The 27,843-nt window shown below is 36.8% G+C and overlaps 1 protein-coding gene across 1 annotated transcript in view; it reads left to right on the top strand.

Moving 5' to 3' along the window:
- Positions 1 to 27,843, top strand: part of LOC127435924 (NT-3 growth factor receptor-like) — a 306,013-nt gene that overhangs the window by 151,885 nt on the left and 126,285 nt on the right. The window contains exon 10 of the mRNA XM_051689735.1: positions 1,904 to 2,006. Within this exon, the coding sequence (XP_051545695.1) occupies positions 1,904 to 2,006 (103 nt within the window). The remainder of the gene's footprint in view (positions 1 to 1,903; positions 2,007 to 27,843) is intronic.

Raw genomic sequence — 27,843 nt, 5'->3', positions numbered from 1 at the left:
AGCTTTATTGAATCAGACAAAGACTATGTTTGGAATAACATGTTATCACACTACTTCTACAGTATTTCCATCTTTTTCTTGACTTATTAGTTAAGAATTTTTTTACACAAACTTGGATTTGAAATGCAACTGGAATTTAACTGTTCCTGGATATGCAATGTAATGAGGATATGTGACAACAGTGGAGCATACTAGCCTACTGCTTGAAACATTTACCATTCCAATTTACTTTTAAATATTAGGAATTACACAGTTTATACTGTGCAGTATGCAATAAGCAGTCTGCTAGTTTTCCATTATGAGCCTGTATCCTGCTAATCTGCAAAGGTTAGCTCAGTGCTAACTTGACTAAGTTTGGTACTCAGATTCAGTGTTTAATTTTATCGCAGAAAAACTGTCGTCCAAAATTAGGTTGTAAATATAAAAAAAAAAAAAAAAAACAAAAAAAAACATACTATTAATCATTTTAGTGGAGATTTTCTAAGTTAATAAAACATGCATAAGAAACTAAAGGGTTATGTAATGCTAACTTGTTACATTTATGAATGTAAACAGTTCCTGTCATGAAGTCTACAATATATAGTATTAAAATGCATATACACTGGTGGCCAAAAGTTTGGAATGATGTACAGATTTTGCTGTTTCGGAAGGAAAATGGTACTTTAATTCACCAAAGTGGCATTCAACTTTTTACAAAGTATAGTTAGGACATTACTGATGTAAAAAACAGCACCATCACTATTTGAAAAAAGTAATTTTTTATCAAATCTAGACAGGCCCCATTTCCAGCAGCCATCACTCCAACACCTTATCCGTGAGTAATCATGCTAAATTGCCAATTTGGTACTAGAAAATCACTTACCATTATATCAAACACAGCTGAAAGCTGTTTGTTTTGTTAAATGAAACTTAACATTGTATTTGTGTTTGTTTACTGAGTTGCCACAGTATGCAAAAGACTGGCATGTCTTAAGGTCAATATTAGGTCAAAAATGGCAAAAAAAGAAACAGCTTTTTCTAGAAACTCGTCAGTCAATCAATATTTTGAGGAATGAAGGCTATACAATGCTTGAAAGATTGTGTAGAAGGTGTACACTACAGTCTTCAAAGACAAAGGACAACTGACTCTAACAAGGACAGAAAAAGATGTGGAAGGCCAGATGTACAACTAAACAAGAGGATAAGTACATCAGAGTCTCTAGTTTGAGAAATAGATGCCTCACATGTCCTCAGCTGACAGCTTCATTGAATTCTACCCGCTCAACACAAGTTTCATGTACAACAGTAAAGAGAAGACTTAAGGGGTGCAGGCCTTATGGGAAGAATTGCAAAGAAAAAGCTACAGACATTTGACAACAGATAATTGGAAAAGAGTGTTATAGATCTTAACCCCATTGAGCTTTTGTGGGATCAGCTAGACTGTAAGGTGCGTGAGAAGTGCCCAGCAAGACAGCCACATCTATGGCAAGTGCTACAGGAAGCGTGGGATGAAATGTCACCTGAGTATCTGGACAAACTGACAGCTAGAATGCCAAGGATCTGCAAAGCTGTCATTGCTGCACGTGGAGAATTTTTTGATGAGAACTCTTTGAAGTAGTTTAAGACGTTCTGAACATTTTTTTCAAATTGTAATAGTAATTTTTCACATTATTAATGTCCTGACTATACATTGTTATCGGTTGAATGCCACTTTGGTGAATAAAAGTACCAATTTCTTTCCATAAGAGCCAAATCTGTACATTACTCGAAACTTTTGGCCTCCAGTGTATGTTTCATACTACAATGTTTTGTACTAGCACTGTACATTGTATAGGGTGATAAGAAATTAATACATATGGCCCATTTTATATTTATGTTATTAACAATAAAAATAAATTAAACTCAAATGTCTCCTGCTCTCTAGGTATCGATTGCAGTTGGGTTGGCTGGCTTTGCCTGTGTTCTCCTTGTTGTAATGTTCGTGCTAATCAACAAATATGGCAGACGCTCAAAGTTTGGCATGAAAGGTAAGCCAATGTAAACTCTTTAGCAGGAAACCTGGCACATTGCATTGTTAGTGAATATGTGTGACATCAAGTGACTCATTAGATTAAACCAGCAACTGTTGTTAGTGGGAAAAAAAGGAAACCGGTATGTTTCTTTTTCTATTTCTATTTCTATTTCAGTCCTTTGTTCTGAATCAAATTCTTGGGTCATTTTTTACATTGCTTACATTTGTTCCTTTGGTTCTTTTTGCTGCTTATGAAAAATAACTGCTTAAACCATTCTAACGTGGCTTGAGTTGGTATTTTTAGCCAGTTGGTCTCTGGTATTCGATTAAATATTTTAAATTTTTGCATTTCATATTCAAGTATGTGAGAAACATTTGACAAAATAAAAAATGTTTTTTTGTGAGATATTGTAAGCTACATGCGTGCATATTGCATCTAATGGGTGTCATGTTTACCAATTCTGTGAAATAATGAGCCTAACGGAGTTTCATTTATGCTTTTGTTGTCTAAATATGATTTACATCTGTGTTGGACATACTATAAAGGGATAGTTTACCCAGAAATAAAAATTGTGTATTTATTTTCTCACCCTCATGCTGATTTACTTTCTTTCATGGAACACGAACGGAGATGTTAGGCAGAATGTTAGCTTAAGTCACCATTCACTTTCATTGCAATTTTTTTCCATACAGTGAAAGTATTAAAATAAGTCACACCAGTTTGGAACAATATGAGGGTCAATAAATGATGAAAGAATAAAACATTTTGGGTGAACTATCCATTTAGTAAATAATTAAATTTTGCTTAAAAGATAATGGAGCCTTTAAGACTTTATTTTATTTTATTTTATTTTATTTCGTTGTGACATTATTTTCATAACAGTTAAGCACATTTTCCTATATATACACTACCGGTCAAATGTTTTGAAACACATGACTGAAATGTTTCTCATGATCTTAAAAATCTTTTGATCTGAAGGTGTATGCTTAAATGTTTGAAATTAGTTTTGTAGACAAAAATATAATTGTGCCACCATATTAATTTATTTCATTATAAATCTAAAATAAAAAAAATAAAAAAGAAAACGTGTTTCAAATTGATGACTTGGACCAAATAATAAAGAAAAGCAGCCAATAAGTGCCCAGCATAGATGGGAACTCCTTCAATACTGTTTAAAAAGCATCCCAGGGTGATATCTTAAGTAGTTGGTTGAGAAAATGTCAAAAGTACATGTCTGCAAATTCTAGGCAAAGGGTGACTACTTTGAAGATGCTAAAATATAACACAGTTTTGATTTATTCTGGATTTTGTTCAGTCACAACATAATTCCCATAGTTCCATTTATGTTATTCCATAGTTTTGATGACTTTACTATTATTCTAAAATGTGAAAAAAAAAAAAAAAAAAAAAAATATATATATATATATATATATATATATATATATATATATTAGAGCTGTAAATTAATAAAATTTGAAATGCAATTAATCACATATTTTTTGTAGTTTGTCGCGATTAATCACAGATTTTGAAAATGTTGAAATTTGACACCATACATACTTATACTCATTTATTACCATCTTAGGAAAGTAAACAAAAACATATGTGACAATAATGTTTTATTACCATTTGCCAAACAAAGCCATACACAGTATAAAGATAGAGGTGCACTAAAATAGCACCAATTCAAGTAACATTAAACATTTCCCAAAGTCTATATGGGAGGTTGACTTATATTAACATAGAAATTCTTTCAATGTATATATATATATATATATATATATATATATATATATATATATATATATATATATATATATATATATATATATATAATTTTACATGCAACTGCTGTGTAAATGCATTTATTCCTGCTCTGTGAAAATACATCTGTGGCAGGGCGGGGCCGGGTCGTGATTCTACACACCCGGCTCCCCCTGCCACAACACCTAATTACGATTTCAGATACAGCTTCTGTGCCACCTTTGCTGTGTAAAGATGGATTTAGTCCCCATAGGTTTAGTTTTATTTGCTATAGACATTACATCTCTTAAACTCTCATTCACTACAGTATTAATCAGCTGTCAGACTGTGACTATCCACTTTGTTACAGCAGTCGTGAAGCTGCATTCACGATTCGCGTCAGAGGGTCAACGCCTGCGTCCAGTGCCGCATTGAACTCTACATGAAAATGGAGTGATAGTTAAGGCATTGCGTGTTTCAGTGGTAAATAAAATGCACTGAAAATACTTGATTTCTATCAAAAGTCCCATCTGGGCTTGTTTTGTACATCAAATTGTGTTAAGAGCTCTTTTCTCCATCATTTTTATCACTGACAGGGAAGCGCTGTTGTGGTGTGTGTGTCAGACTCCGGGAGGACACATTACAAAGTTTCCGCCCTCCCAACAAGTGTTTATGCTGGTTTATGCTGTATTAATGGTAAATGTGTTAATTGCGATTAAGAAAAATGTATTAATTAAATTAAATGTAAATTCAGACAGCTCTAGTATATATATATATATATATATATATATATATATATATATATATATATATATATATATATATATATATATATATATTATACGAATCTAATGAAAATCACCACTGAAAATAATAGGAATTAAAAATAAAATACAAAATTAAGCACATTTCCCCCCCAAATCACCATATGCTCAATGCAATGTCACAATGCAAAAATTCTAAAAATGGCAATAAAATTGACTTCATTTTCTTTGTCTTTTGCTTTTTTTTAGTAAAACGTCTTGGACATCTTTTTGTGAGATTCACCCATATACAGCTTGGTCATGAAAAACCAGAGACATATTCCCCCCTTGACATGTTGGCCAATATAATGTCGAGTCATCCAGACCTCATATAATATCTTGGCATTACATATGATATGTAGGCTGGTGTGGAACCATGCAACACCAATTACACTACAACCAACACAAATGCTCATGTATCAGGGATAATTAACGTGATGCCTTCTGTTCCTTGAGGCTCTTGCCATATTATTTTTCTCTCACCATCAAGTGAAATCTAATCAGTAACTCTGTCTGGTGGTTACAGTGTCAGAGTACCCACAATCCCCTTCTACGGCGCAGACAGACTCTAAATGAATGTGTGGCACATTGGCTCACTGTGTCTTGCCTTGGCAGTGTGCCATGTTCATTGACTTTCTCCGTTTCACTTTGGTTCCCACGGGGACATTCTTCTTTTTTTCCCCCTCTTTCTTTCTTCCCTGTTTTACAACAGCTTCTGTGCCATCCCTCCTCTCCACCATTCGCTTTTTACCTCCTTTTCCCCTCCACCCACCCTCTTCTGTCCGTAAGCCCCCATCACCACCACCAATGCTGCTGCTGACAGAAATCAAGAGCACTCTCAGTCCTTTTTTAACTGAGCTAATTAAGAGGTGGTGGAGAGGGTTTTAGGTGGTACTGGAAGAACCAGGGTGCTGGTTCTAAGGTGCGTTTCCCATACAAGGACATAACTCACTGCTTAACCACCATAGTATGATGCATCATTGGAGAAATTACGACTAGTCACGACTGTTTCCTGAAACCATAATAATTATGTCGCACATCCATCGTTCGAACCACGTTTGTTCAATAACTTAGAGCTGTCATTAATGACGATACGCAGGAGGAGTAATAATGTGATGATGTTACCCTGACTGGAGTAATAACTTCCATGAATATTAAATTATAAAAGCTCATTTACACCAGAAAGCTGTTTAATGCTAGAGAGTTACTGAAGAAGTAAATGCGACAGATGATTGCACTGCAATAGAGGAGCTTCCCTTTACATCAGACTTCGGGTTTTCCCCGACGCACTTGAGCACATGCGCGCGTGCGCACTCTTCAAAAACATAGATAGGCCACTTATGCATTAACATAAACACATAAAAGCCGTGTTCTCCAATAACCTTGTGTTATAAATCAGTTTCTCTTAACGTCCTTTAATCCCTTAAACGGTTGCATTCATGTTTATGTAACGTTTCAGAACGCTGCTTTCTGCAAAACCCAGAATAAACAGTTTTCTTAAATGCATGTAAACGTGGTAAAAGTGTTGACAGAATGAAAGATATATATGGAAAAAAAGAACAGACATAGAATCCTCAGCGAAGTCAAATTATGTCCACAGAGCAAACTAACAAGGAACTATGCTTCTAACTAGAGGTAAAGAGATGTAGTTCCAACCACACAACTTTCCAATGCTGTTTGCGAATGTTCGTTGGAACTGTGGTTTCGGAAAACACCAAATCATTGAAATATTGTATGTTGCTAATAATGGAATTTGCGACCGTAGTTAGCTAACAATGTTTTTGGGAAACACACCCCTGTTGGGTCTCCAGTTATTTACAGGCAGGCGCTTGGCAATATTTTCAGGATTCCCTGTTCCTCGTTCTGCAGGCACCCAGCAAATAACAAATGGACAAAAGAATTAACCAATGCATTAACAAACAAAATATTGGACTAACTGAAGAATGAACTAACAAAAGAAATATTTAACAAAAGAATGAACTAGCAAAATAACTAACTTACAAAGAATGAACAAAATAAAGGACCAATGAAAGAGCAAACACAAGAAAGAACAAATTAAAAATCAAACGAATGAAAGAATGAAGGAGAAAATTATTTGCAACGAGTACATTGGTATACTCTAAAGTCATACATACATATGTATAATTCAGAGATATTTTGTCATCATTTTAAATTAAAATTGACCCCCTTTACTATCTTAATACACATTTATTGTCTTATTGTTTTCGATTAATCTGTGCATGTTATTCCACCGATTCCATTTGGTTATGCTAGTAGCGTAAAAATTAAACATTTCACTTGTAAACAATGGAGTAATAAGAAATATGTTAAATAAAATGTATATCATTTTTCAAAACAAGTGCTTTGATGTAGGCAATTTTACCTCAGTTCTTGCATTCTGCTAAATGCTGGTATAGTTTCAGACTTAATTTCTTGGCCTGGTGCCTACTTTAGACCTCGTCTGACCTCAGAGCCGCAACCGCCTGGTGATGAAATGTGGCCTGCTGTCACCCTATTCAGTGATTTCATTATTCCTTTATTTGAAATAAAACAGTAGCCCCTTTCTGGCCAACAGTCTCAATACGAGAACTGTGAAAAAGGCTGTTTGTGCTCTCGTATTGAGACTTTATTATTTTGGTTCTCATCCAGTGCAATGAATGAGAGTTTTTCATATGAACTGAGGCGTAAATAACCTTAATCTAGTCCTGCGGTGAGAGAAAGAGATTTGGTCCTGGAAAAGCATGACAAACCTTCAAATACATTAGTATTTTCTGAAGTGCTTGTAAATGAAGCTTTTCGGCCAGACAGCACCTTTTGTCTTATTTTCAGTCTAGGAGATTGGCTAGACTAGCTGAAGACCAGCTTGACTAGGTGGGAGACCAGTTGGTCAACGATCTAAACAAACTAAAAACCAGCCTGAGCTGCATTTCCCAAAGCATCACAGGCTTAAGTTGATCATAGAGACCATTGGTGCCAATGGGCTTTTGGAAAATGCAGCCCTGGCCAGTCTGGGAGACAAGCTAAAACAGCTTGACTGGGAGACCATTTGGCCAACAATCTAAACTAACTAAAAACCAGCTTGGCCTGGCCTGGAGGCCAGCTAGACCAGCTGAAGACCAACTTGGCCAGGCATGGAGAAAAGCAAGACCAGCTGAAGACCAACGTGGCCAGGCTGGGAGACCAGCTAAACCAGCTAAAGGCCAATTTGGCTAAGTGACCAGATGACCAATCATCTAAATGAACGAAACACCAGCTTTTGCCAGCTAAACCAGTTTAAACCATTTAAGACCAGCAAATCAGTTGGATTATGCCAAGTTTTTAAAAAAAAATTTTTTTTTATAGTAGGGTGGAAGGAATGTTTTTGGAGATGCATTGCTTTCTGTGAGATAGGCAGAATGATATCTGGAGAGATCTTGGCTTTCTGGTCCAGTCTTTGTTCATCTGCAAGCACTACCTGGCTTCATTGGCTCTCTATAGCAGGACCGCAGGGTGTTTAAAGCACCCCTGTCTCCTGATTCTTATTCCAGCTCGCATCTCATGCCGGAGTTAAACTTTCTCTGAGGGCTTCCATTGAGATCCCTTTATTACCATCTTAAATCTGACAGCAGGGCTCTCACACAAATGGAAAAAAAAAACCCTTTTTTTTTTCTCTCTCTCTTAGAACTCCTTACATCTGAGAGAATATGTGTGTAAAGAATGTGTGTGTGCATGTAGGTGAGAAAGATCCGTAGCGCCAGTGTGTCAGAGTGACATTTATTCTTCTGGTTCAATAAAATAGACGGCTGTAGTTTTCCTTTACCACCCTTCATTTCTGTAGATTTGAAGCTCAAATGCTTTGCTCCAGGTTACATTTGGCTGTTAAAAAGTCTATTTAATTTGACTCAAAGCATATTGCTCATTAAAGACTGAGTGATCCAGGAACATCAATAGTACATCATACTTCATGTGATTTAAGTCTATCTGATCGATTTTTGTTGCTTTTTTGGTGACATTTTTTTTATTTATTTGTTACCTTCCATGGTGCCAGTCGATTAAAAGGGTTTGCTTGAAACAGGTGCTGCTCCACTTCATAGTATAGTAAAGACTGATTACATTAAAGCTTAAAACTTACATTAAACCCCAACTCTTTTAAGCATACATTCATGCGTCATGGATACTTATGCATATTAGTTGTGTAATCTAGATGTTAGAATCTAGTTGATCCTTTAATCGCTTAATTGTTTTGTAACAAAGATGCCAGAGTGCTATTATGCAACTAGATGGATGGATCTCAGCCCCACAAGCCTAGAGCTTAGGCTTCTCTCATCTCACGTCTGAGTTAACTTTCTCTAAGGGCTACCAGTTGGTCAACAAAGTCGACCTTAGCATCATCAGCTGGTAGTTCAATTGTTCAACCAGCTTGGATGAGCTAATGACCATAAATGACCAGCTTTGACCTGCTAGAAACCATCAGAAGCTAATTTTAACTAGATTTTCTAGCAGGAGCCTAAGCTTTAGTCCTTTGAAAGGTTGACCCCTGAGTACAAATAAGAAATGGTACCATCTAATAGATCTCTCTTGGTTGTTTTTTTGGCTTCCTTGTCTACTGCTTCAGTCCCTCTAATACGAGATTTTGTAGTCACAGGACCCTGAGTAAACTTCCTCTACTGTGACATTTTGTGCTGAATCTGACTGATTTACCTTATAGCCACAATGTCCATAAACAGAAGCTGGACATTGTTTATTCTCTCTTTACTTCTAACTGGTCATAATTATCGTTGTTTTTGAAAAGAATAATTAAAAAGAGATGAGGAGATCAGACCTGTGTACAACGTCATTCGTTCTCATTGACAGGGTGGTAATCGGTGATCAATTGTAGATGCCTGAACTGCGGCGACCACGGCCACAGTCCACCCCTGCGACACACACACGCACACACACACACACACACACACACACACACACATGTTTGTGCGGCTATCCTTATGAGGACTCTCCATAGACATAATGATTTTTATACTTTACGAACTATAGATTCTATCTCCTAACCCTACCCCTAAACCTAACCCTCACAAAAAAACTTTTAGCATTTTTACATTTTCAAATAAAACATTGTTTGGTATGTTTTGTAAACAATTTGCATTATGGGGACACTAGAAATGTCCTCATTAACCACATTTATAGCATAATACCCTTGTAATTACCAGTTTGTAACCTAAAAAAATATCCTTGTAAACCACCTAAACCTGCCTCCCCCACACACACACGCACGCATGCATGCACACACACACACACACACACACACACACACACACACACGCATCCACCTTTGTACCCGAGAATGACCCATTTTAATGTTGTGCTGTCAACCAAATGTCTTTCTTTCTTCCCTCCTTCCTCCCTCCCTCCCTCCCTTGCTTCCTTCTTTCATTCCTTCCTTCCTTCCTTCCTTCTTTACTTGCTTGCTTCCTTCCTTTCTTCCTTTCTTCATTCCTTCCTTGCTTTTTTCCTTCCTATCTTTTTTATTTTCTTCCTTCCTATGTTTTATTTTCCTTCCTTTGTTGCTTCTTTCCTTCCTTACTTTTTTCTACCTACTTACCGACGCTTCACTATATACCTCCCTGTGTTTTGCACAAAAAAATATAAGATTTCTTACAGTGGAGACTACAAAACTTCTAATTTTATCCATTTGTTTGTGGATCTTGGTGAGCTTGGGACCACATCCATATTTTCAGTGCTTCCATTTATATCTGATGTAATGATTCCAACTGGCTGAGCTATTTCAGAGTTCAGCACCCTTCCCTTTAAGCAATGCAGAGATTCATCTGGTGATATAACATCAGAGGAAGAACTTTTAAAGAGGCTTTAAATACAAAAGGAACAGGACAAGAGAACAAATGATTCTATCAAGCATCCACTGCTTGTCGTCCTTCAACGATAGATTCCCTGCCAAAATGGCAAATGATAAAATTCCCTCTTAGCAGTGGCCTTGTATCTAAATAAAATTGTATTCTTTGTCCAGGAAGCTTTAGGTGATTCTTAACTTTGAACCAGGACAGCCTAATTATATTAGCATTACGTAATTATATGGAAAAACAATGTTTTCCTTCTTTCCAGAGCAGTGAGTGTGGTGTGCTTTACTTTTTTAGAATAAGGGTGACACATGAGACTGTGCTGTTTTTACTCCAGTGTACTCTAGTAACATTTACTATTGTAATAATATATCAAATAATAACATAGATAGTATATACTATATATACTATATACTCTAATATATGGGTAGTTGACATGACACTTTTGGAAAGTTATAATGCAGTGCGACATGCCTTACTCCGTGCAACAATCTATCTCAAATATACTCAATCTACTAATTAGTGTATAATTTTAATGCATGAATATTTTTTACATGTAACAATGTGCTCAGACTAATTGAGAAACTACATGGAATTTGCAAGCCAGTAATGGGTAATGACAATATTTCAGCAATCAAGTTGTGTGTCCTAGTATATTTTGTCACATGTTTTGAAACAGAACTAGCAGTATACGGACAGCTGGCTCGCACATTGAATCATTTGGAGTGGTTTCTGTGTTACAGTAGCAACTCACACATACACATCATCAGCTGGCATTATAATGTTTGTTTCTGTTTTGGAGATGTTTATCTAATACATGTTGTCTAATATATATTTGATTAAGTTTACAGCTTGTAGTAACTATATATTTTCTCTAAAAGGTAACTTTCAGCTAAGCTTAGCTAAGTTTTCTGTGGAGTAGTTGCTAGCTTACTAGCTAAAAGTATTGAGTAGCTTGCCCAACACTGTGAATAGCTTCACCAGTTTTATTAGTTGTGGCTTGTTTTGACTTCATATGTTGTCTTTGAGTATGCATTCTCATGGGACTACTTTTGCTGGTCTGTTTTAAAATCAAAATCGATAAGCCATACGACTTCCAATCCAACACCATCTCCTCCTGCTGCTCTGCCTGTTTTCTACAGAGCCCTAGTATCTCTCTCTCCACAGTTGATTGGAGTTGCCAGTGATGGCCTCAGCTGCACTGTCATTTGTCAATGTCAATTTTATCACGGTGTCTACCTCTACCTCCCCTGACCCTGCCGCATGAGATCAGGCACCTGCGCTCTGAGAACGGCGCTACGAATGTCAGTTTGCAAACCAGAGCTGCCAGAGGAGAGACCGGGCCTGACAGACAGCATATTAAACTCTGACACTAAGACTCTCTCCCATCCCCTCTGTGACTAACAAACCACTTTCAGACCTGATCACCTCTACCTTGTTGTCTGCCTGCCTCTTCCTCTTCACCTTCCTGGTGCTCAATGCACACTCTCCCCTTTTCCCTATATCCACAATCTCAAATGTCTGTCACAAGGGCTTTTCCTTTCCTTCATGCACCATTACCTGTGTATCGCCGAAGGGCGATTAGTACACACAAGTGAAGCAAAGTATATCACCCCTGACTGGCTCTAAGCCATGGAAGCACAAAACAAAGTGAGGAGGGGCGGCACAACTCAGAGTACTTATGTATTGCACTAACCTGCCATGGGCTATTTTGTATAATAAAATGGATCATTCTGATTCAAAGCCATTTAAAATGCTGATAAGGGCACATCTGTGAATTAACATTCTATATTAAAGGAATAGTTTACCCAAATATGAAAATACCATCATAATTTTCTCATGATCATGTTGTTCCAAAACCATATGACATTCTTTTTACCACATATAATGTTTAGAAGTTTCTTGTAAACAGGACTACCATCTAAACAAGAATTAGGCCCCATTACTAGCAAACAAGGGATGCAGTCAATCAATTGTTTTTTTGTTTTTTTTAAGTTTTGTTTGGTCCATGCCAGGAAATCAAACTGTAAAACCATTAAAGAAGATCACTGATCAATAACCAGGATTAATATTATATATATGGCATTCATATTGTTTTGGCAGCCAGTTTAATGCACTTAAAAAACCATTGACTGTACTATATATTTAACACAGCCTAATGCAAACTGACATGCCTTTATGTCTTTTATCATTTTAAAAGCCATAAATGAGGCAGTGTCATACTGGCAAAACAAATGCATAAACCAAGTAGATCAGGTCAATACCCAAAGTCTGAAACCCCAAAAATGGGTCTTAAAATAGAAAATACTTAAGTTTTGTCCAATAGAATTCAAAACTGGACAGATTTGTTTACCCATTAAATGCCAAGCCTGGTCTCATGAAATAAACTTTGGTGACAGTTTTGCTAAATGATATTACATGGCTCATTATCATGGCAGTTCGAATGTGAAATGTCCATTGAGTGGTGCTAAAAGCAAGTTAAATTTTCTCCAAAACAGATTGTTTGTTCTAAAAATCCATGTTATTTTTTAAAGTTAATTCTCTATCAATTTTTAAACCAGCAAAACCGACCTACCTAACTCAAATTTTACACCTAGACCTAAAAGAGCAAATGTGAGATGAAAAACAGTTGAGGTTTTGAAGGTTAATGATGTAATATGTAAACCTAAAACCTTAACATAACTGATAGTGCCAGTAAACGCAAATGTGAACCCTGTCCTTTTTTTGTGCTTCTGACATTTCGGCTTACATGTTGACTCGCGTGTTCTTCAAGACTCGTACTCCAATCTTTTGCATCGCAAGTGCAACGCTCTTATCAGTTGAGCTACTGCACATTTTGATCACGCTTGAATAAGATTGTTGTAGCGCGGAGGAGGGCGGGGCCGGGTGGAATGACGGACGCCCGGACCCCAATCAGCCTGATGAGGCGAGCGAGGGATATAGGCAACCAGAGACATCAGCTCGAGAGAGAGAGAATTACGGGCAGCTGCCCTGTATGTGTTTGTGTGTGTCTTTTTTATTTAGTTAAATATTATTTATATTGTTAAGCTGGTTCTCGCCTCCTCCTTTCCATTGAACTTCGTTATACTTGTAAATGTAGTTTGTTATGTAATGCAAATGTTAAAATTACCTTAAAAGTCATGAAGTATAGTAAACATGTTTTGATGTCATAAGATAGCACTGTGTAATGAACAGGGTGAGAAGTCAGTGTTTATGAACTGATAATATGCCCTTTTACTCGTGATTTGTGTAAAAGGGAATAAAAGTCATTGTTTTAGCACTTCTAGTTTTCATTTCACCAGGAAACTGCCACAATACGTAAAATGATTTGCAAATATGTTGGTATAGTAATGTGTTTCTACGAGATCAGGTCTACCAACCAGCATGCCAACATTGGTAGTATGCTGCCAAGGAGCTATGCATTGAACCAGACATGGCCTGCTGTATACATGGCTGTACATCTGCCTTTAAGGAGCTTATCACAGTTTATAAAGGAAACCAGAAATGCTGTATCTAGTTTCATGTACAGGGTGAATACAGGAGCAAAACATGGCACCATTTTCTATCGCCAGCAGGCCTCTTTCCCATCTGATATCATTTCTTCACTCTAAAACTAAACAAGAGCCCCTCAGACCCTTTTATTTATTTACTGTATGGCAGTTAAAGATAGATGAGAAAAGCCCTGGAGAATCTGGCTCACCTCCACTGTCACTGTCCTAGAAACAGAAGTGATGAAGGGGCAGAGCCCTCATAATCACCACAGTATCAAAGACAAGGCCCCGATGAAAAGAAGGCCAACCAAGGAGGCTTATGGGACTCTTCGGGCGAGCTACTAAATCGGAGCTTCTGCCAGTAACGTTCTGGGAATGTGTTGGCACAAGTTAAGCAGAGCTTGACTGCTCGTTACAGCTTATTACACCCTTACACCCAAAAAAAGAAAGAAAAGAAAAACTATATTGTTATCTACTCACCCAAATGTTTTTTAAACCCTTTTTCTGTCTTTCGTGGAACATAAAAGACAGTCAATCACTTTCATTGCATCTTTTTTCAGTACATGCAGATTTGGAGCAGCACGAAGGCGAATAAATGATGCAAGAAATTTCATTTTTGGGTTAACTATCATTTAAACGCAACTTGAATTGCTAACTTAACACATTTAGATGCTGAAAATAAGAGGATTTAACATTTAAGTCTATTCATTGAACTCTCTAAAGTACTGCATTGAATCTAATTCCAGACAAATTTTTGTTGAAATCAAAGAGAAAAAATTATGTTTTGAAAAGGCAAGGCCAAAGGCGGGCTACAGATTTGCAGTACATCGCTAAGGTTCATATGGCCATGCGTTAAAGAGTTTCTCACTAAAAAATATAGGCATAAAATAGGCTGTTCAACTCACTACCCTAAGGAAAGAATTCTTCAGCAAACGTTCATTAGCATTTTAATTGGATGCTTAAAGATATACATAATTATGAGTTGCCTTGCAGAAAAGGGAATGTTTAAGTACTGTCTTGTAGCGCTAAACAGCTGTATACCCTCTTGTACTAAGGCGAGCGGTGTTGCCTGGCTATATGTAAAGGTGAAGCTGAGTCAGGAACAGGTAGGACAGATGAATGGTCTTGGAAATTCAGCACTTTTTCTGCAAAGCTAAAATGTAGCAGATAATGAGGCACTTGAGTTTACTTGTTGGGCAAGCAGTGCGGCTGGTGCATTTGATATGCTGTTTGTCATTATGTGTTTTTGGGGTTTTTCCACCCGCTGTTAAGGCATCAAGAATTTGATGCCTTAACAAAAAAACGTGAAAAAGAAAACTGTTTTTCATTGCAGTGTTTGTAACAGTGTTATTACAAGGACATTTATTGTGCAAGAGTAATTAACTAAATTTTTTTAAATATATTTGTGCAGGATCTTGTAATAAATTATATGTTATTAACATGTTATAAACATATTAATGTATATGTTATAAATATGTAATAACACATTATATAAAATACATCCAGGAAAGTGGGATAGCTGTAAAATAAGACACTTAAGCTTAATAATCTGTCATAAATTGTATATTCCATAACTACAAATCAGCATTAAATTAATAAACTAGTATGCTATGGCATTGATGTAAAATTCCCAGGGCACTTCTCGTAAAAATGAGCTGGGGTTTAACCCTGGTGTCCTTGCAAAATCCCCCCTTTAGCCCTTATAAATCATGGCCTGATAATCCCCATCCATGAATTGGCTCTATCACTCTACTCTTTCCTCTCCACCTTAGCTGGTGTGTGGTGAGCATACTGGCGCACTATGTCTGCCTTTGCATCATCCAGGTGGATGATGCACACTGGTGGTCGTTGAGGAGATTCCACTGTTTCCTATATGTAAAGCGTTTGTAGTGTCAGAAAATTGTAACATTCATTAATTCATGCATTCAGTAATTATAACTTTTTACAGAAAGTGTGCCTCTTCCTGTATGCATTTATTCATTGTAATATAAAGTATTATTCCACACTCCTTTTCATTTTAAATCCACAAATAGAGCTGCAACTATGATAAATGAGTCATGAAGTTTTCTTGGCTTCACAGAGACCTGCTACTATAAAAAGTTGCTCTGTTGACATCTGGTCCCACGTAGACAAGGAAAGAGCCTCAGATTGCCTTGAAATGTGACCATGACAGTTAAAGGGGAGGATCCCAGAACAGAGACATCTTCTTATGTAGAGAGATCTGAGATCTTTGTTCAAGCCCAGCTTCAGAGAGTTTCAAACATATGGGCCTAAAGTTGGCCCAAAAGAATCCACAATCCTCAGCTTTCAAGGCAGCAGTTTTATTGGTGAATATTTTGAGTCTGACTAATGCTTGACTGTTGTATAAAGAAGAGAAAGGGGTGGGACTTCCTTCCTAAGAGAGTTCACTGGCTGCTTTGATGGTGTGTTTAGTGGTGGTGCCGTAGTGGGATAAAGCACTGAACTGATAAGCAGAAGGTTGCCGGTTCTATCCCCAGAGCCACCACCATTGTGTCCTTGAGCAAGGGCCTTAACTCCAGGTTGCTCCAGGGGGATTATCCCTGTAATAAGTGCACTGTAAGTTGCTTTGGATAAAAGTGTCTGCCAAATACATACATTTACATTGTAAACTCTAAAGTTGTCATTACTGTAAAAATCAAGTTGTCTTAATTAAGTTTTACTTGAAATGTTTTGGACTCATAACTCAAATATTTAAGTTCATTGAACTTAGTTTTCATAAAAATCCATAGACTTAAGATTTGAAGTGTTAATAACTCAAACTACTGAGTACAAAATTGAGGCTATGGGGAATACCCACAATCCCTTGCTGCTTGAATTATGTTTCCTTGGTCAGAGGGAACAGATTGGGGAATTTAAATAATTGTTATTAAGAATGCATAGATGTTTTAGCTCTTTTGTTGTATTATTTATGCTTTGTTGCAAATAGTTGTTTGGTGTAATGTCACCATTAGGGTGATCTGTGTCTTTTTGGTCAAGTCGGACCCTGGTCACACTATCTCAGTTCTCTTTGTGCATGTGCAGCTGAAGTGCATATATGCATTTCTGTAAATAATTATTTAATAACTGACCTAGAATCAGTTATCATCTTTATTTGAGCTGTGCTGTTGTTTGATCTAAAATTGAATCAGTTCAATTAAAATGTACAACAGTAGAAACAACAATATTTATATTCAAACCTGAGTTAAGTCCTCTTGCATGTAGTTAACTCAACTTAAATAGTTAAGTTCACTCTACTTGAAAACCAAGTTAATTGAACTTAAATACTCAAATTTTGGGAGACCCCATTACTCAGTGGAATAAAGTGAACGAGTTTACTCAATCAAATGTGTGCAATGAACTTATTAGGGTTTTCAGTGTAAATGTAAATGTAAATGTGTGTTTTTACTAGTTCTCAACAGAATGCTCAGTTCCTTCTACATGGTGCAACTTCACAGCCGACCAGTGTGGGAGGCACATGGGAAATTCAGCAGAAAAGTCTGATAAAAATTAATAACGCTACATTCAAAAGAAACTTGTGCTGGATTGGTCTGTGTGAGGCTCTTAAGATACTTTTTGGGGGAAAGTTTCAAAAAGGTTTCGAAACAGCTTTTCGCAGTTGAAGCTAATGCCGTTTCATCATGTACGGTAATGAAAGTGTTTGAATGTACAGAGAGGGTTTTACATTTTTGTTGAAACTTGAAAGATGTCTACAGTAATGAGTGATATTGCAGCAGTTAAAGCAAATATACCTTTTTCCCACCGTCAGGCAAACTTAAGATTAAAACGTACGCTTTTTCCACCATTGCAAACAAAAAATGCCTCAAACGTTTTGACAATTTAAAACAATAGAGTAACATGATACATCACAATTAATTTTTTAATACTCTATAAAATACTAAAATACACTCAAGAAACAAGTATATATACAGTATATGAAAATATACTGTAGTTTCAGGAAGGGCCTGTTTATATGTTATCATTAAGATATTTCAACTGCAGTATTTTCATCAGCTTGTGTTGATGCCCTAAGATGGAGTTTGGTTATTCAGTGACTGGCATATACTCACAGGACCAGTGTCCTCATTGGATGGGGCCTCTGGATGGCTCTCTCCCTGGGGCTCATCACAAATGAGAACTACGGCCTCTTAATTTTTCATGAGGAGCGCTTTCAATTTTTAAGTAGCCGGGAATAATTGTTGTATAATCACAAGCCGTTTTTCTTAATTATTCATTCGTGAGAATCAGGAGAGGCACAGTAAAGGAGGTGGAGAAGAAAAGGATGTTGGCCAAGAAATAAGGAGGACATGAAATAGTGGCCATTTCAGTTTGATGGATAAGGATAAATGAATCCACTGGGAGCCACTTCCCGGGGCCCACCTTCAGTTCACAGCTCTGTCTTTAATGGTCCCAATCCAGCCAGGCAACATTAACTCTTATTTTGCTGTAATTTTAAACCTAGCAAAAAATTATGGACTTTTCCATTATTGGATTTCCCATTAAAGCTTGACTCTGCAGGTTGTCCATGAAAGAGGATTCATTCCCAGTCTTTATGCGATAATAAGCTATCACTTGGGTAGATGTACTGACTCCAACAGAGTGTGCGTGATGTTTACTCAAGATGGTGCCGTTGTGTGTGGCTTGCCGTCTGCTCCCCTCTTTGTCTTCATTTATTTAACTTTTTATTTTATTTATGTATAGTTATTCTTCGCTGGTTTATGATTGCCAAACTCTGCTTGATATAAGCAACTCAGTTGCTAAGATTTCCACGCTGAATCTGAGTGGACCTCACTTCTGTGAAAAATTTTGATAGCATTATAATTTTGGGTGATTTTAACATTCAGTTATGCTGTGCTTCTAATCCACTATCTAAGGAGATTTCAACCCTTATTGACACCTTGGATATTGTTCAGTAGGTAAATGGCCCCACTCATTCACATGGTCATACCCTTGACTTGGCATTAATGCATGGCATATCTGTTGACAGCATTGAAATCTGTGACAACACCGTTTCTGATCACAATCTGATCCTATTTTCAACCTCTCTCTCTCTCTGACTCTGTGGTGAAAGTCCCATCTCAGGTACGTTTTTCATGTATATTTTCCCCATACTCCTCTACAGACTTCTCAAATGCATATAACGAGGTCTGTAAACCTCTGGATTTTGCATCTTCATCAAATAATTGGGATGCTGAGGAACATCTCAACTTATTCAATTCCATCTGTTAAAATACCTTAAACTCTATAGCTCCACTAAAGGCACGTCACCAAAAACCGAAATCAGAGCCATGGTTTAACCCTCTGGGGTCTGAGGGTGTCTTAGGCCCTGGAGAAGTTTTGACATGTTTTTTTTCAGTTGCTTAAAAACATATTAATGGCTAAAGTCTGATAACACTGTATTCAGCACAAACTGGGCTATAATAATATGTGAACAACATGTTTGTATTTTTGAGAAAATAACGTTAATGCATGTTTTTTGAAAAAAGTCACTGAAATAAGGCCATATAACACATACTAAATATTTGTTCACAAATTTTGAGAACTGGATCTTGTAGCCTAGAGTTTTTGCTACAAAAATGATGTGAAAACCATCCTGATCACTCATTCATACAAAACAATATGTCATTTAATTTTTGTTAGAAAGGCCATATGCGAGGAGGCATGGATGATCATGAATATTGATGTGATTCACACCTTAGTTGACAAAGACCCCTCCCCTGAGAGAGAATGAATTTGAGGAGACTTAACGATTGAATGTGTTTGTAGCTTATTCACAAAATCAAGTTTAAGTTAAAAGAAGTCATCTGACTATACATTTTCTTTACATAAAGACTTTACTTAAAAACTTTAGACCTACACTACCATTTAAAAGTCTTAGATCAGTAAGATTTTTTAATGTTTTTAAAAGAAGTCTCTGCTCACCAAGACTGCATTTATTTGATCCAAAATACAGCAAAAACAGTGATATTGTGAAATATTTTTTACAATTTAAAATAACTGTTCTATTTGAATATATTGTAAAATGCAATTTATTCCTGTGATCAAACTGAATTTTCAGCATCATTACTGCAGTCATTACTACTGTCACATGATCCTTCAGTAATCATTCTAATATGCTGATTTTCTAATATGGGCATATTCACAGCACATTTTACACATTTAAACCCGAAAAGATATTTGCAAGCACAAGCTTCATTGATGATAATGAGGCAGCATAAACACTAGTTAAAATATAATCTAAACATTCATATTATTTTTATATCATACAGCATACCATTTAAATACCTGCTTTAGCCGAAACAACATTTAAATGTAACTAAAACTTGCCTATTAGGACATATTTCAAATGTCAATACTCTGAATCCTGGCTGGCAAGTCTGGAAATAGTCCAACTAGTAAAATATGTACATGTTTATATAAAATAGCATGTCAACTAATATGTAAGTAAAGACTTACTCATCCGAAATTGTATCCTCAGCTGGATCAAGTCGCTCTTCAAAATGCAAACATTCCTTGTCGGATTCCCGCTCTTCTTCTGAGGAAAATGTGAACTCTTCCTCACTGTTCAGGAGCTTCCTCACCTGTGTAGCGTGCCATCTTCCAAACGTGCAGAAAAGTGAATGAACTTGATGCTTTTTAAGGCATTGTTGGGGTGCGTTTACCATTTGCATTGATCGCCTCAGCACATTACCGTATGAATAGCGCTTTCTGCTGGTGGGTGTGATTTCATTAGCGATACTTAGCTGAGCCAGGAGAAACTGTACATCGCTTTGTTTCATACAGATTACATTGTAAGAGAATATTTGTTTTAAATTTGAATTATTTTATTTAAAAGTAGACATTTTAAGCTTTCTTTAGACATATGTTTCATGTTTGTCTGATAAGTATTCGTGGAGTTTCAGTTCATTTCTGTGACGTGTTTCAGAAAGATGCTCGTGGAGACAGAGACGGCTGAAAGTGCACCTGTTTATTTTCTTTATTTTACAAAAGCACAAGGTTTTGTTGTTATTGTCAGTGTACACAAATAAAAGTAGACCCATTATAGTCTCTAATGATGTCTTACACTTATCTGTATGCCCAAAAATGACGGAGTACTTTAAGTTGTTTCCGCTGTTATGAGGAAAAAATCCAGCAGGATGTACCAGCGCGTCTGTCGACCCCAGAGGGTTAATGACACTACGTGATCACTCAGGCAGATCTGCCGACAGGTGGAACATAAATGGAAAAAGGACCATCTACAATTGTCTTACGAAATAATAAAGATTGAACTGTCCACCTTCCAAAAAGCTGTCAAATCTGCAATAAGGGTTGAAAACTCCTTAGATAGTGGATTAGAAGCACAGCATAACTAAAATCTCTCATAGACTCAGAACCCTTTTCTCCACCATCAATGCAGTTTTAAATCCTACTACAACCATTTTTCCTGAGACATCAGTGGATCTATGTGAATATTTTCTAAAAAACAATACTGAAAAGGTTACCAGTATTCAATCTCAGCTGCTGCCAGATGTTCATGACCTGGTTGAGACTCCATCATGTTCAGCTGTTTGGAGTGAATTTGAGCCTGATTCTCTCCAATTATGCAGAGAAATCGCTGAACATCTAAAGCCTACCTTATCTCCAAATTATGTCATACCACCACGCTTTTTCAAGCAAATATTTGACACTATTGGTCCAGATTTACTGTATGTTATTAACATCTGTCTCTGCACTGGAACTGTCCCGACATGCCTTAAACTTGCAACGGTGACACCACTCCTCAAAAAACCCACTTTGGATCCTACTATCTGTACCAATTTTAGGCCTATCTCTAACTTGCCTTTTATTGTGAAGATTATGGAGAAGGCAGTTTTAACCCAGTTGCAATTTTTAAAATATGAACTCTATTCTTGAACCTCTCCAGTCGGGTTTCAAGGCTTTGTATAGTACAGAATCTGCTCTACTAAAAGTACTCAATGACATCCTAATGACTACAGACACTGGGAATGTAATGGCCCTGGTCCTCTTAGATCTTAGCTCAGCATTTGACCTGGTTGATCACAATATCCTTATTTCACGCCTTGATCATTGTGTTGGTATTTGAGGTATGGCTCTGAATTGGTTCCGGTCATATCTATCAGACAGAAGCTTTTCTGTTGCAGTGGGCCAGCACATCTCCTCTGTGGCACAGCTTACCTGTGGTGTTCCATGGGGCTCGATCCTCGCTCCAACCCTATTTTCTTTATATATGCTTCCTATGGGCGCTATTTTTAACAAATATGGGGTGTCATTTCATTGTTATGCTGATGACACGCAGATCTACAAAACTTTTGAAACACATGACTGAAATGTTTCTCATGAACTTAAAAATCTATTTGATCTGAAGGCGTATGCTTAAATGTTTGAAATTAGTTTTGTAGACAAAAATATAATTGTACCACCTTATTAATTTATTTCATTATAAAACTAAAATGTAATAAAAAAAATACAAAAATTTAAAAACATGTTTTTGAAATTGATGACTTGGACCAAATAATAAAGAAAAGCAGCCAATAAGTACCCAACATAGATGGGAACTCCTTCGATACTGTTTAAAAAGCATCCCAGGGTGATACCTCAAGAAGTTGGTTGAGAAAATGTCAAGAGTACATGTCTGCAAATTCTAGGCAAAGGGTGACTACTTTGAAGATGCTAAAATATAACACAGTTTTGATTTATTTTGGATTTTGTTTAGTCACAACATAATTCCCATAGTTCCATTTATGCTATTCCATAGTTTTGATGACTTTACTATTATTCTAAAATGTGAAAAAAATAAAATAAATAAATAAATAAAATAATAATAATAATAATAATAGTAATAATAATAATAATAATAATATATACATATATATAATAAAGAATGAGTAAGTGTTTCAGAACTTTTGACCGGTAGTGTATGTACCTATAAAATGTCATGACAAACAAGCTCTTGACCCTCTCTTAGCTTGTCTGCAGGAACTTAAAACCTGGCTGACAGATAATTTCCTACACCTTAATGAGAGTAAAACAGAAATGATCCTGTTTGGACCAAACGAGCTTAAAACAGTGAACAACATTTACTTACGTATTCTCACTCCTCATCTCACTTCTCACGCAAAGAACCTTGCCTTTTTCTTTGATAGTAGCCTAAAGTTTGACAAACAAATTAACAAAGTGGTTAGATTGAGTTTTTTCCACCTACGTCGCCTAGCTAAAACAAAACCTTTTCTATCCAGGAAAACTTTTGAAATTGTGATCCATGACCATGATATTTCTTCATGCTTAGATTACTGTAATTCTCTGTACTTTGACCTGCACCAATCAGCTCTATCCTGCCTGCAGATGGTCCAAAATGCTGCGGCATAACTTTTAACGGGCAGTCGTAAACATGAACACATCACTCCCATCCTGATCACCTTGCACTGGTTGCCTATCAGATTTTGAATTGATTTTAACATTTTAACATTTGTCTATTAATCCTTAAACAATCAGGCACCCCATTATCTCTGTGATTTGGTTCATCCGCATAACCCAACCAGATCAAACAGATCTGGGGATCGTGGACTTCTGTCTGTTCCTAGATCCAAGATGAAGCATAAAGGTGATCGTGCTTTTTGTATCACTGGCCCCAAACTGTGGAACAGCTTAACGGGTTACCTTAGGACTGCCCCCTCTCTATCTGTTTTTAAATCGTTGCTTAAAGCTTTCTTATTTTCATTAGATTTTAATTTATGGTTAAGCTGTGAAATTGCCCTACTACCTATGTTTTATTTCTGTTATACTGCCTTGCCTGTGATGCCACTGTACAGCACTTTAGTCAACCATGGTTGTTTTTAAATGTGCTATATAAATAAACATGATTTGATTTGATTTAGTTATTGGGCCTTAAACTGAGGTTGGGTTCTGCTTTGGAAAGTAGGGTAATAGAACAAATAGCTACACTTTGCTTTTCTTACCTCTAAATAAATGCATTCTTTTCAAGTTGGTAGGTTCATGTTGTGGCGTTTACTCTTGTTGTAGGCATGCCAACCTATTTTGTTCTGCAAAGACTCTGTACAACTGCATGACAACCTTGTGTCCTACTTGCATTTTCGTGAACTATCTCTGTTCTTTTGCAGAAGAACTAAACGCAGTCCAACAACTTTTTGAAAAATTTAACTGTTGGGTCCATCTCACAAAAACTGTCTTGTGCAGAATATTGTTTTAAGGGTGAAATGTGGCATGTGGACAAATGCCAAGCTCACATTTCACCCCCAATACAATAGAGTTTTTTGCATTGTGACATGATTTTCATGACAATTAAGCTTATTTTCCCCTCAAATTTTTATTATTGTAATGTGTCCGGATGTTTCAAATAATGCTGTTATGATTCCTTACAAGGTCAGAAAATACAGGTAAACGTGAGGCATTAACCCATCAGGGATAGTTGGCACTGTTACAGTTCCTTTTGTCAAAGTGGTGCTGCGAAATCAGGATTAGAATGGACTGACTTGGCTCTACTAGCACGGTTCTAGCACGGTTCTCTGTCCTGAATATGGCTAGCTATCTGTGCTGAGGAATCCGAGCCAGGAATGGCTTGAAGTCAATTGGAAACGCTACTGAAACCGTTACTAACTGTGCTCAGAAACATGTGGCACGATGGTAGTAAAATGCTTCACGTTTACCTGTATTTTCTGACCTTGTAAGGAATCATAACTGCATTATTTGTCTACTAAAGTGGCTCCATACAGTTACACTCAATACTCTGGGGAAAATTACTAACAGTTCTATATTATGTAAAATACACTGTAGTCTTGCTAAGCTATGCTAGCAATGCTAGCTTGAGCTGGAACTGACTACCGATCATGGCATGGACCCAGCCTAGTCCTTGCAAACGCAGTTGGGAAATCTGGTCCAAGCTAGAGCTGTGCTGCTGGAAAAACACCTGTGCTCTCTCTCTCTCTCTCTCTTTCCCCCTCTCTCTGTCTCTCTCTTTAATGGGCTAGCTGGCACACATTTGAAGGACCTAGCCTCTTGTCAGCAATTAGACACCTGTGTGGATGTGCAAAGGCATGCAAAAGATGTACACAATTTGCCAACATACCATTTAGCTTGTTTCACACAGTATCCTTTTTGCACAGCACATTTAGTTGATTTTGGAACAAGAGGTCACATATGCTTCTTCCCCTTGGGCTTTGCTAGCCTAACTAGCCCTGTGTGTCCTTTATTACAGTGGTTCTCAACTGATTTTACTTGAGGACCCAGATTTTACGTTGGATATTGGACAAGTTAAGTACATTTGCAGCACCAAAGTTGTTTATAGAACAAAAGTAAATAAAAATGTTTTATGAAATGTATTAGTATTACTATTAACTGCATAGACTCAACAGTAGGATGAGGCCATGTCACGACCCAAGTGACAGATAAATGTGCGCAAAAATAAAACAAAACTCAAGCTTATATAGTTTACTTTACTATTCATGGTTCCATGGTTAGTTGCATTATATTGTTTGCGTTTGGCATTGTTTTTTTGTTTTTTTTACCTGCTCTCCACAACCCTATCAGAACAGATCTGTGACCCCTTTTTAGGTTGCTACTCTCCAGTTGAAATCCATTGAATTTAGCATATGCTAACATTACACTTCTCTGCATGCTAAACATCAAATGCAGTTTATTATGTCTAATAACGCTGCCAAAATTACAGCATATTACTGGAGCAGTTACAGATTAATCTTGTTGGAGTTCATTTAAATGGTTTGCATTTTAGATATGGAACTTGAGAAGCCCCTAAGTGCTGCTTCACAGCCCACTAGCCGAACGCGGTGGAGCTGTTTCCACTTGCTGCACTGTGCACTCATTTAATATGGGCTGCTGTTGGGACAAAGTAGATAATACTTTAACTAAGAGCCTTTTAAATTGAAATCTCTGTAATTAAGTGTTTTTCTTTTGCCTTGTTTGTTGCTTGTATTGCTTCTTGCTGTTGTTTGCCTCCTCTCCATTTAGCTGAACTAAAAATAATCATGCAGAATATTCCATAATTCAGTTTAATAATTAAGTTCTTATAATGCAGCACTGTAACATTCTATTTTATTGTTAGTTGTTTTGTGCTGCTGTTATCTAGAAATACCAATTGGTGCTGGGTAATAAGTGGTGCAAACTATTTCTTTTACTCTTTATTTATGGTAAGCCTTAAAGGAATATTCTGGGTTCAATACAATTTCAGCTCAACTGACAGCATTTGTGGCATACTGTTGATTACCACAAAAAATTTAGTTTGACTTGTCCCTCTTTTTCTTAAAAAATAAAATAAAATATGGGATACAGTGAGGTACTTACAATGGAAGTGAAAGGGGCTTGCTAGGGGCATTCATCTCTAGGCGGCAGAAATTTGACATGCATCAGTTTGTAGAAGTGGCAGGGAGAATTATGTGTGTGAAAAACGATTGTATTGATTTTGGAACAGTAAAAGTTGGAAGGTCACTACTCATTTTTGACTGTGACAAGCGGTATCTGTCCACCTGTCTTCAGTGAATGAGCTGGGGACCTTGAGTAGCCGGACTGCTGCAAAGAAGTGATAGAAAACCTCTCTGGACTGTGACATTACCTCACACACAGTGGTGTACGGATTCTTGGGCCAATCAGTGCAAATCTGAGTGAGATACATTGATTCCTTTAAATGTAATTTTAGTATAAATACATTAAGATTGCCTTTGTGTGGCATAAATAATAATAATAATAATAATAATAATAATTCACGGTATATTTGCCACTTTCAGCTTTTAAGTGGAGTAAAATCACAATACATAGGCAAAGTTAACCATAATTCTATGAGTCCCATACTGCAGCGCTCTCACACTCACAAGCAAAATAACAGTTACCATGTTAGTCACCTCTAGTTCTGTGTGGTAAATCAATAGCTTTCAAATAGCCTTGTTCATACACTTCTAATGAGATTCAGGCAAAACGACGCCTCCTCCATCTCTATGGGCTATTTACCTACTTACTGCAGGAATACGTCTTGTCTAATTCCTGTCTTAACTCTCTTGTGGTATCAGGACCAGCAGACGGGCAAAACAAGCCCATCATTCTTTCAGGCAATCACATCCTATAAATAAATGGGAGGCAATTAGAATGAGAGATGTGTGCACAACATTACCCAGTTTTTCCTCTGAGATGGCTGTCATTTTGCGGTCTACTTTCACCTTCATATTGTGCTTTTAAAGCCCCACTCTTTTATGTGTGTGTGCGTGATACCTGAAACTTGTATGATGAAACTTTGTTTTTGGAAGACACTTTAAAAGTGAAGTGTGTAATTGTTCAATGTTAAAATACTCTCTCCTATCCTAGCTTGTGCAGAGAGAAGTAATTTGTAGGTTGATTTTTCCCAAAAAGTGTAAACACTGTGGCACTATGGTAAATACTGAGCATCCCAACCACCATAGCAAAGTTGGCTCAATCAATGATAAAAGATAATTGACTGTCAAATAATAATAATAATAATAATAATAATAATAATAATAATATATATATATATATATATATATATATATATATATATATATATATATATATATATATATATGTCATTTCAAATAAGAATTTAAGAACCAGGACCATTGCTTTGGGGGATCAGGTGTGTGTGTGTGTGTGTGTGTGTCTGTGTGTGTGTGACAAGTCAAAGTTCATCAGTACCACAGCCTTTTTTTTTTTTTGGTAAATTGTTGTCAGTATTTCATGTGTTTTGTTTTCTTTGCTGTCTCTCACTCTGTCGGGAACAGATCCTGTCAATTTTAAATCACTGAGCTTGATAATTGGCTTCAATTGTACAAGTCATTTACAAACTCAAGGGATCTTGATGAGCAAATGTTGCCAATTAGCCCAGGATGCAAATGAGCCCAGACAAGTGAAGGAAGTACATCCTGTTTTCCATTGTGCAGAGAGAGAAATGCTCTTTGGTGCCTGTTTGAAGGACCTGAAAAGAGGGTTGAAGGACTAATCGCCCATACGA

This window comes from Myxocyprinus asiaticus, chromosome 46 (assembly GCF_019703515.2).
Source record: "Myxocyprinus asiaticus isolate MX2 ecotype Aquarium Trade chromosome 46, UBuf_Myxa_2, whole genome shotgun sequence".
Taxonomy (NCBI): Eukaryota; Metazoa; Chordata; class Actinopteri; order Cypriniformes; family Catostomidae; genus Myxocyprinus; species Myxocyprinus asiaticus.
This window is presented reverse-complemented; position numbering and strand designations above follow the sequence as displayed.